Raw genomic sequence first — 11,464 nt, forward strand, 5'->3', positions numbered from 1 at the left:
TTAATGGCAAATGACTTGAATGTCGACAACCTAATGCCATAAATTCAACAAAAATGAAACCAGAAGGCAGACCTGGTTAGCTCGGAAAGTTTGTACGTTGCAAAGCATTGGCCAAACATCAGAAGGCGTTTGGTTCCTTTCAGTTCACTGAAAATGCATAGCTCGTTGTTTAACAGTTCTCAATTGTGACCGGAGATAGCTCGCACTTTATTTTTAGAAAATTGCTCATATTTTTTTTACATTACGTACCACATTCCTATATTTTATTACTTTGTAGTGAAGCATTGCTCAAAAAACAGAAGATTCGCGAAAATTGCCCATTCAGCTCATTTTTTAATCAGGTCTCAAATGTCCCACGTCACCCCGGTACCGGGGTAACATCGGATGAGACCGGTGATATCTTGGACAGCTTTGTAACAAGTTTTAACAAACATTTTTTTTTATTGAAAAATCAACTGAAATCAAAGTCGGCGCAATATCAGCATTCGGGCATGAAATATCTTTAAAGTTTTTATGAATCGGGACGATTTATTTGCAGAAATTTTTGAAACATATGAGTTCCAAGCACTAAAAACATAAATTACGCTTAGGCGAAGAAAATCGTCAGGTATTAAAGGCAACCACCGCGTCATCGATCTGAAACCCGAAATCAGAATGACTACAATTTTCCTACAATACATTGTATGAAACTGTAGTTATTAGTGCGAACATTTTACGGTGTTGGTAACAAAAATCGGACTTTATTTCAGAATTAAAGAAAAAAATGTAGCTGCAATACGGCTCTTCTGGCAATAATTTTATTATATTGACGTTTCGACCACCATGCAGCAGCCTTTATCAGGATGTAGAAAAATGTGAATAATTCGAATCAAATTAAATGCATTTTGGGCAATGTGTGACGGAAAGTGGCCACCCGGCCGTGCTGGCCAAAGCAAAACCCATCGAAACGCAAACGCCAACTCGGTTCTCAGAACGTTTCCTTTGATCCGCATCGACAGACCTTAAACCTCCCGAGGACAGTCCAATCGGAGATGGTCGGGGTCGTCTGGAGGTTAACTTGCTAGGCAATTCTGCCCTTACTCCTCGATTACACCAATAACAATGATAAACCGTGGTTGCCGATATTTATAGTGCAGATGTGTTCGCCCTGCCGTTCCTTACAGTTCTTCATTACTTTTTTTCGATTCTTGCGTTTTTCCTTAGTTCAACCTGAACGTTGATGGAATAGAATTATTGCCAGAAGATCAGTATTGCAGTAATAGAACATGCCTGGTAGCATCAGTAGTAATTTATGAAAAACATGTTGTTCTTTGAAACTCTTACAAATAATTGCGGTTTGTTTTGCCGTCGCGTTTCCGGTGCAAGACCTCAAAAGGTTCATATGTTTTCCGAGTAGCTTTCCCCAAGTCAACGATTAGATTTTATTGCAAAAAATGTTAAGTAGTTGTAAAATTTCGTTTACGATGTTACATCCCTTAAATTTTTAGAAACAATCTGTTTGTGAAATGGCTGCTTTTACCTTATGTGTATTTCTCATGAAAAATGCTCCGTTTCGTTTGATCGGTGAAACACTAATCTGCAGGGGAGAATGATCCTCCTTCTCTCTTTATTATCCTCCATCATTTCGCGATCAAATTACAGAAGAGGGCAGCGACGGAATATCTATTTCATTGTGACGTCACAGTGTATTGTGAAGGTGCCAAATATCAGAATCTGTTTTGTCAGTGCAGAGTCAGTACAGAGTTTTGTCAGCACAGAGTCAGTACAGAGTTTTGTCAGCACAGAGTCAGTACAGAGTTTTGTCAGCACAGAGTCAGTACAAAGTTTTGTCAGCACAGAGTCAGTACAGTGTTTTGTCAGCACAGAGTCAGTACAGTGTTTTGTCAGCACAGAGTCAGTACAGAGTTTTGTCAGCACAGAGTCAGTACAGTGTTTTGTCAGCACAGAGTCAGTACAGTGTTTTGTCAGCACAGAGTCAGTACAGAGTTTTGTCAGTACATTATTTTTGTGGTTTTTCTTCATCATAAAAGTTTTATTTTCAATTCTGAAGTGTTTCACGATTTGCCCCGAACACGATTTTTAATTTAGTGGCAGTTTTCCTTTTTCGAAACAATTTTGTAGTTGACTAAAAAAGCGAAAAGAACAAAGATGTGGATGCTGTTTCCACCGACCATTGTATTCATAAAATTAAATGCATCTACACACGGGGACTTTTTGTAATGTAGTACTAATCCAAGTGGGGCCGAAGGGAAATTTTGTACAGTGCCTGTGACAAGAATAACGTTTGCAAGGTAAATTGTGCCAGTAGCGTGTGCGAACTACCTTTAAGTTTTGTTCTGCAAAGTAAAAAAACACAATACCGTGCGAGGCATGCCCAGGGCTTTTATCAGGACTTTCTGGGAGCCTAAGGTAGGGGTCGTACCACGGGCCATCTTTTGTTACCTGGAGATATTGTGTACGTCACAACGGTGTAGTGTTTCGCAGGAACTCGATATCTCGAACAAATCTACGCATGGGGTTGTCACGTGACTTATTGTTTTGAGCTATAATGTTGTGTAAAAAGTCACAAGAAGTGATTCCGACCCTGCGTCACAATGGGTCTGACGTAATAATGTTGCTGGTAAAGATTGGCTGAAAATGAATTGGTTTAGATAGGAGTTATTTACGAAAGCGCGTGTAGATGTTTTCACTGCGGCGAATAAATCTTGATCGTGTTGAAACTGACAGCAGACGGACACAAAAGCTCATCTGTGTTGTTTTTTGTTAGTGCGTACAACTAAGTTTTGATTTTATCGAAACTGACTGCAACGTTCGAGACTTGTTCACCGCAGTAAAAGCCCACAACTAAGACAAGTAGCAGTATGGCGTGATAGTTGCTATTAAATTCAGGTTTCTTTTATTTTTATAAATGTTTTTGGTACTTATATTCCTGGACCATTCTGCTTTGCCTAAAAGTAAAATATTTCCTAAAAAATAATTTGTCACTGCACTACACATGTTTTATTAAAATACTCCTATAGACCAGTCACGTCCTAATACAATTTAGGAAACATTTAAAAACAATTTCGCATTTTGTATCCTTACTATGATAGCTTTCATGCAAAAGCATGATTGGCAAGATCGCCCCACTGCGCAGGTTCTTACATGATGATCACAGCTATCGTATCAAGATCATTAGGTTTACAGGCTTTGCAGCCCAGACATTGCAGCCTACCTGGATCAGCTACTCTTTGCTGACAAGTTGGATCGAGATCTGAAAAATCAAGCTCTTGGTGAGACTTCAACTCACGAGCCTGGGATAACCCAACGCTCTACCAAGTGAGCTACGATGCTGCCAATCATTCCATCGCATGAAACATTACTGCGTTGTCTGCTTACAGTGGCAGAGATCCCCTACGTATATCTGAAGGTGGCCTGGCAAGTTGTGCGCTTGCACATCAGTGTACCTTGGTCACAATATACCCAGTGAAACCACTGTAGCTCAGTTGGAGGATTGGTTAGGTTGGAGTCTCGAGTTCAAACCTCACCAAGAGCTTGCTTTCTCAGATCTCACTCTGACACCGACCGAATTTGTCATGTAATTTTAAATTTTGTGCATAATAATAACAATTAATTTATTTCCCTCTCTGTTTGTTAAAACTTGCCGTTCGGCAAAGTTACCACCAATACTTTGGGACTGAATGTTCTTCGTGTTTCATCCATAGGATTTAATCGTTACACGATTTGAAATTTTCGTGATAGTTCAAACCCTGTCATATGGACCACAAACATAAATTTTGCAACCCGAGACCAGAACATTGGTTAACAACAAAGTTACACTAGGCAATCAAGCCAATAAAGTATTCCTGCAAAATTGCAATATAAAAAAAAATTGTAAAAAAAGTAAAAAATACATAATTCTACAGATTTTGTAGGACCAAACAATGCAAGTCTTTAAATATTCACCATAAGACCTGTATGATGGGCAAGAGAAATCAAAGACAGGGTAAGAGACAGTAAAACGAACTCCACTAAAACTAACATAAAAAATAAAACGGAAGCGGTAAAACTTGTTTTATTGTTTTAATTACAAGTTTATACTTTCATTTATTCAATTTGCTTTGTGGATCTATTAAAATTTACTTTTTACAAACAGATTTTGTAATGATGGTTACCATGGCATCAAACATGTTTGAAATTTCGGGAAAAAAAACAAGAATAAAAAGATGCAAAATTTAATGGTTATTTATCAATATTTACAAGCGATGATTTAACCCTTTTTTACGAATGTCAACGCCATTTAATTTTCAAAATAAAATTATCAACCACATGAGTTTGTTGACATAAATTTATATTTTATTAAAATACCATCATACTTTACAGGTCCAACAAGTTATGATCCAACATCTACTCGCTCGAATTTGAGGAGGAGACCAAGCGTGGAAAAAATACTTAAAGAATGCGGGAGGGCACATAAATCAAATGATGAGAAGACAACTTCCTCAGTAGCTTCCAAACTTCCTCATAAGCTCGATCTAAGTTGGTGTGATCTCACTCTGGAGGAAATAAAAAGCCTCTGCTTTGTAATTGAAAGAAGAAACAAACCGGTATACTTTAATAGAATTTATAAAAATGATGCTCAAATTTCATCAAATACTTTCTTTTGGTGCTTCTTAGGTTACATAGTTACATATTACGTTATATATATATATATATATGTATATATATATATTAGTAATTCTTCTGAGTGAAACCGATAGTCAAATATCATAAAGCATGTAATAATTAATTTGATTGAGACTTGTTTTCTAAGTTGTTTCAACTTGATCTCCAAACCAACAAGATAGGAGATATTGAAGCAGCTGTATTGGCTCGATGCATTCACAAGATTAGACAAGTTTACCTGAGTGAATGTGGTATAGAAGATCATGGTGTGGAAATCCTTTCAGCGAAAATTAAAAATTTACAAAAACCTGTAAGATACAAATAAAACGGTGTTTGGTGTTATAGCAAGAAGTGGAAAACTTCCGAAACTTTGGATTTATTGCTTAAATATCAAATCACAAAAAGTAAAATGTTCATTTAAAAAATGCCAAGTTGATATACATTGTCATATAGGTCTAAAATTTTGGTGCACTATCTTAACATTTTGTCAGCAGAACACTGGTAGAAGCTGCATCCCCCTCTTGGCACCCATGCAAAGTTTATAGCTTGGCATATTATTTAGATGAAGAAACTCGATGTCTCCAAGAACAGGATAGGAGATAGTGGAGCAGCTGCATTGGCTCATTGCATTCACAACATTGAAGCAGTCGTTCTCGATGATTGTGATATAGGAGATCGTGGTGTTGAATTTCTTTCAGAGAAAATCACATTCATGCAAAAACCAGTAAGATAAAATTGCATTCATGTTAAAATACTAACTTTGAAACAAAATTAACTTTGAGACAATGGTTCCAATTGTTTTGTATAGCCATCTCTTTATGATGCAGTAAAACCAAATTCAGATTTTCCTCGACTTTAGGAAAGTAGGATTCGCAAAGTCCATGGATGCCCCATTAGTTCATGTCTACACTGTGAAGTCATGGTTAACATCATATTTACCTGATATAGGGTCATTTCAAACATGAGGTTGATAGTAACAACAATGTAGTTTTTGTTTTTGAATGCAAAAAGAAAGTGAAAAGAAACTGTGACAAAACAAGTTTGTGTGCTTAGTTATATAGGTGTAAGTTCCTGTTACCCTAACAAAACTTTGGGTGCCTTCTTTATGTAGCACCTATGCAAAGTTTATTGTTTGGCATTTCATTCAGATGAAGAAACTCAGACTCTCCAAGAACAAGATAGGAGATAGTGGAACAGCTGCATTGGCTCGTTGCATTCACAACATTGAAGAACTTTATCTGAGTGATTGTGGCATAGGAGATAAGGGTGTGGAAATCCTCTCAGAGAAGATTAAAGATTTACAAAAACCTGTAAGATTTCTTTTATGAATTATTGGCAATTCATTTTGTATTCCCACTCATGTCTGTTGTAAAGTTTTCTCAGTTTTATTGACGTTAAATAAATTAAAGCTCTTTAGGCAAAAAAATATTTTCTTGGTTGACGATAATTAATGTTTTACATGTTTTTCAATGTGAGAACGGCTTTAAGTTAACTTGTGTTTTTGAATCATTTTTGGCAAGATTTATACAACGTTTACATTTTGTGTAGATGGAAGGCTTGTATTTATACTGCAACAATTTGACCGATGAAAGTGCTGAGTCATTGACTGCATGCAGACACAAAATCGGGTGGTTGCTTGTCAATATTGAAAACTTTACACAAGCAGGAAACCATCTCAAAAATTCAAAAGTAAGGAAACTTTTCATGGTTTTGTACAAGTCAATATACCAAATATTTGTAACAAACTTTACTTAAGAATTCAAAATAGTCTTTGCTTCTGCAGCTGGGTTATAAACCGTATTTAATTTACAATTCCATAAATACTGCTGTTATCATTTCGGACAAAGAACTAACATTTTTATTGCGACACCTGATGAAGCAAGATCAAGCTCGCGAAAGTGCTATTAAAGTTGTTTACTAGTCTTATCTCTAACAACAGCAGTTCACCAGCAATCATTATAGGTACAGAACAGAGACGGACAAAGCGAATTGAAGAAATTAACTTTTATGTGGGTAACTGATTTTTTACAGAAACATGAAGAATATAAAGTAATCCAGTCAACATCATCAGTTGTTGGTGTGGAAGGTGGCAAACTTCGTGTGATGGGTTGTGTTGTTGATATTCCTGCTAATGCACTGGAGACAAATGTAAAAGTTTGGATGCGAAGTTACTATGGAAATACTAAGCCAAATGTAAGTGGTTTTACACATGTGATTTGCATACAGGATTTTACTGTCAAAAGAGATGAGACTCAATATCAACTAACCTGACGGGGGTCTTCGCCAGAATCTGGCCGTCCGTTAGACCAGGGCTAAGCTTAGCCAACTTAGGCTCAGCTTGACCCTTGCGATTACTCCCAAATTTGGGTAACTCAGGCGTACAATTTCTAAAAGAGAGAAAAGGCTCAATATCGATATTAAATCCAACAAATGATTTTTGTGAGTTATCAACGTTATCAACGTGTGATAGACTTTTTCCCATACACCTATTACTGTGGCTCAGTTCATCAATTTTGAATTATTGACTTTTAAGTCATTTACCCATGAAGGTCCACAAGTACAGTTCAGAGGAAAATATAATTAATGCAGCTACAGTGAACAAAACACAGCAAGGATTTGTGGAGCCTCCAGGAGGTTCATATGCCTTATGAGATGGCAGAAAAAGCCCCGGAGGATGCCGAAACATCTTTTCAATGACGAGTGTTTTTGACATTGCATAGAGAAAGGCATGGCTAACTTTGAATTACCAAATGGATGAGGGTACCCAACGGATCGACGTTGACCGAAGGGTACCACAAAGTGGAAATTAGTGTGCCGCAAGTGTAAATGCTAGCACAGTGCCACTATCAACAACTGCATACGTTCTGTACTAAACATACATCAATAACACACAATTTTTACAACCATGTACAAACATATGGAATATTTTATGCTTGTTGTTTTAACAAATTCAAGATGTATTTTCTTGGCTGTTAGCAAGAAAATGTTTCATTATTCAACCATTCTATTTAAACTTTTTTAATTGGGTTTTCATTCCACAGAAAGAAATTACTCCATTGTTGTATTGTGGACCAAGTGGGTTAAAGTTCACCCAAGAAGTCACCATCACTTTACCAACATGTTTTGTGTGTGAAGACCCACAACTTGTTGTGGTAAGTTTAAACATTCATCTTGTGGCCTTCACTTAAAAGTGCTTTCTTATAAAATAGCAAAAAAACCAAACTGTTTATTAAGCTGTGGTGTTTTTCTAATAGTTTTTATCATTACGTTAAACTCTCAGCATTTATTGATTGTTAAGGCCATATTTAAAAATGAAAAAATAAATCCACTTAAATTTATTCAGTCAACGTAGAAGTATAAGTGTTAAAATGCATTATGGAGTAATGAAGCTAGTTCATAGTTCCTATGTAGGACAAAGATACACGTAATAAAACCGTTTAACATAATTTTGAGGTTGAAACAAGTCAAGATGGAAAAACATGGGAATATTATCAAAGTTTAAACCACAGTGGGGAGGGAATGATTTCGTTTAAAGTAACTCACTTTACTTGGTAAATGTATACTGATGACAAAATAAATACAGGATAATTAATTTGTTTTCATTAAGGTTCCAATCATTGTTAAAAAATGCCTTTGCTTGGTCGAAAAATAAAATAGTTATGGGTGGATTTCCATACAATGAACCTTTTGACTGTGATGAAAGACTTTGGAAATTTTTCATTTGCGATGACTTGAAATTCAATCAAGGGGAAAATCCACATCTGGAAAAGTTAACTGATTTTGCTTTAAGGTGAAAACCTAGCAAATGTTATGATTTTATGTTGTATTGATCAGTGTGTTGTAAAAAGGCATTTTCCTGTGTAGGCTTTTTCCATGGAAATTATGCCTTTTGGACCGGGTCCACACTCACGTTTTGCTTTGTTTGTTTTATAACCACCTGCGTATACACCTTTTGGTCACAAGAGGTCGAGAGTTCTGCAGTAACACAAAAGATTAAAATTTGATTTTTTTCTATTGATTATTGCCAGATTTGCCAATTTTTTGTATTAATTATTGCCAGATATCATCAAACTGAAGCAACTCTTATACTTACAAGTGAAAGTGGTCGAGTTACATTTTCGAAAAATGAAGTCATTTTCATGAATATTTATGCAAACAATGCAACAAAACGTGATATTAGTTGGAAGTTTGCTCCACACATTGGTTATGAAACAGTGAATGTGAAATTGAAGTTTGTTGATGAGGAACAAGAAGCAGATTTTAGTGCGAAAGTTAACATAAAGGAGGAACAACAAAATCAAGTGAGATAATAGAACTTTCATTATCACTAGCTGTTCAATTGGTATTTAAAACTGTTTATTTGTTTGTAGGAAGACATAATTCAACAATGTGATCCAAAAAATGCTGAGCCAAGAAACGACGACAAACAATCAAGTATGGGAAAAGCACATTTTTTTAAAGTAGATTAATTAATGCAAAAAAGTGTCTTACATTTTGGGTTGTTAAGAATAACAAAGAAGAACGAGCTTCATTATGATAAATCAGCTTGTTCTTTTACACCAGGTCAATATCTGGACATAAAGGCACAACACTCAAACATAACAGACAGTATAGTTGGAGTACAGGGTGATGTTCATCAACATTCTGGAAACACACAGGTAGGATCATTATATTATGTGTGAACTATGTGGAATGTTTGTAATAAACGCAAACATCACAAAGTCTTATTAATTGCAAACCGTGTTAACCTGTTGAACGTGAGTTGCAACTTTTAATTTTATATTAACTATGCATGCTGTTTCCAGAAAATTGGACACCAATCTGAGGTAAAAGTAGTTATACATCAAAATTTCAATGCAACAGAAACCTCAGGTAAAATGACAAACACTCAACAACTGATGCAAACTTCATCTGAAGGTTTGTATTTTTGTTAACTAAGATAAATGATTTCCATTAAGTCACATCGATTGTAGTGAAGGTGCACAATTTTGTTACATAATCCGGCAAATATGTTATTTTTGGGGGAATTCGTTTGTTTAGCGTAACACATCCGTAATAAATCTCACTGAAAGTCATTTGATTAAATGGCCATAAATTAATACATAATCAAGTCACTCTGAGTGTGTTATATTTACCAGTAAACAAGATTAAATTTATTGTCTAAATTAACGCAAACGAAATTGCGGAACAACTTTTATGTACAATGTTGCTGTTGCTGCCAGGAATATTATACTTCAATAGTCTTTTCGTCTGACTCATTAAACGTAATTTTCATTGACCGGCTTTTCCCCTGCTATTCAGCTAGTGGCTTCCTTAGTGTAAGAACAGGTGAAACGCCGGTCAATAAAAAATACGTTTAATTGTGTCAGAGAAACAGTAACTAGACAATTATGGTTTTAATTTATTTGTAGATTCTGAACCATCAAGCAGCAAAGATTGTTAGTTCCATCTTCCAATCCGTGCTGTGCTTTTGTTTGGTTACAATTATATCCACTTAAACCAATGTAATGTTGATTGCAACAAGTGTCTAACGTTAACCAACATAGCTACAAGACAAGTTGGTACAAAAATCTTAAATATGCGAATAAAAACATGTAATAAAATAAAAACTTTCTTGTTTAGTATTATTGTCTTCAAACTTCTTGTGTTCTTTTACTTCATGGATTGTATAATTTCCGAGTTTCCATTTCCTAAGCTCAGCTTGTGTTGTTGATTTGACACTTTTGTAAATACTACTACTCATTGGTTGCCAATGCTTGTGTTTTTCCTTCGTAATGCGCAGATGACAAAAGTTACAGTGAATCACTGTTTGTTAGTTGCGAATTTTTTTATGCCTTTTTTTGAAAATTTTATTTTTTAACTAAATTAAATTTTTAATAAAATGTTACCAAGTTATTTACATATTTTGAGCAGTGAGTACTTTGAGAACAAAAACATGAGAAAAAAAGTTTTGTAAATGATGTTTGTGAAACATATTTAATGGCAAATGACTCGAATGTCGACAACCTAATGCCATAAATTCAACAAAAATGAAACCAGAAGGCAGACCTGGTTAGCTCGGAAAGTTTCTACGTTGCTAAGCATTTTTCAACCATCAGAAGGAATTTCATTCGTTCCAGCTCACTGAAAATGCATAGCTCGTTGCTTAACAGTTCTCAGTTGTGACTTGGTATAGCCCGCAATAAACTTCCATAACCTTTTTTGGCTTATTTTACAAACAACAGAAATAAAAGTCATTATATTGCGATAGACTAACTCTTAACGGCGTTTCATTGGCGCTAACGCGCGAGTCTCCAAGATTTGTTGACCCTAAATCATTTGAACTGTCTCTTTGTCGGTTTCACTTGCAAACGGTTGAATCCGAATAAACAGTTTATTATCAGGCTGTGGGAATAAATCCCAACCCGGCGAAATAGCTTGTAGAGTCTCAGTAATAATAGCAGTGTCTTGTCACCAGATAAAAGATGAAAGATAGAACGATGGTTCCGAAAAGAATAGAATTGAGCCCAATATAAAGAGCTGAATTAACAGGCTCACATGACTATTTATACTTGGATTATCGGAAGCTTATTGGTAGGTTTAGTCACGTGCCGTTATACATCACTTGGGTTAATATAATACAAGAATAAGGATGTGGTGTGACATAAGCATAGTAGAACTATGTATGTTGTAAACAGGATGTTAAATGAATCATTTTAATTGAAACTCGAAACACAAGTAATAAATAAATTATTGGGGACACATTGTACCTCGTTAGGTTGTAGGAGAGACCGGAGATAACTCGCACGTTATTTTTAGAAAATTGCTCATATGTGTTTTT

The 11,464-nt window shown here is 35.6% G+C and overlaps 1 protein-coding gene across 4 annotated transcripts; it reads left to right on the forward strand.

The window, feature by feature from the left end:
• The first annotated feature begins 2,181 nt into the window (after window positions 1–2,181).
• On the forward strand, window positions 2,182–10,418 carry LOC145906592 (uncharacterized). 4 transcript variants are annotated; one of them, XM_082994039.1, is made up of 17 exons: window positions 3,252–3,318; window positions 3,381–3,577; window positions 3,906–3,985; window positions 4,363–4,586; window positions 4,793–4,954; window positions 5,207–5,368; window positions 5,793–5,954; window positions 6,193–6,333; window positions 6,676–6,837; window positions 7,686–7,796; window positions 8,098–8,195; window positions 8,252–8,434; window positions 8,705–8,945; window positions 9,015–9,078; window positions 9,208–9,302; window positions 9,450–9,561; window positions 10,056–10,418. In XM_082994039.1, exons 3-17 carry the CDS (start codon window positions 3,958–3,960, stop codon window positions 10,085–10,087), a joined length of 1,977 nt encoding a protein of 658 aa, XP_082850165.1. In that variant the 5' UTR covers window positions 3,252–3,318; window positions 3,381–3,577; window positions 3,906–3,957; the 3' UTR covers window positions 10,088–10,418. The 4 variants fall into 4 exon arrangements, with proteins under 4 accessions (XP_082850163.1, XP_082850166.1, XP_082850165.1 ...); XM_082994037.1 differs by lacking the exons at window positions 3,252–3,318; window positions 3,381–3,577 and adding an exon at window positions 2,182–2,291; XM_082994038.1 differs by lacking the exons at window positions 3,252–3,318; window positions 3,381–3,577 and having other exon boundaries at window positions 3,848–3,985.
• Window positions 10,419–11,464: the final 1,046 nt, after the last annotated feature.

This window comes from Ascidia mentula, chromosome 6 (assembly GCF_947561715.1).
Source record: "Ascidia mentula chromosome 6, kaAscMent1.1, whole genome shotgun sequence".
NCBI lineage: Eukaryota > Metazoa > Chordata > Ascidiacea > Phlebobranchia > Ascidiidae > Ascidia > Ascidia mentula.

What these genes read in the sequence shown, in the direction of transcription:
- LOC145906592 (XM_082994037.1), top strand. Translation starts at nt 3,958, where the DNA reads ATGATGGGCAAGAGAAATCAAAGACAGG. An exon ending in AAGACCCACAACTTGTTGTG is followed by an intron (nt 7,797 to 8,097) that starts GTAAGTTTAAAC and finishes CATAATTTTGAG; the next exon opens with GTTGAAACAAGTCAAGATGG. An exon ending in AACATTCTGGAAACACACAG is followed by an intron (nt 9,303 to 9,449) that starts GTAGGATCATTA and finishes TGCTGTTTCCAG; the next exon opens with AAAATTGGACACCAATCTGA.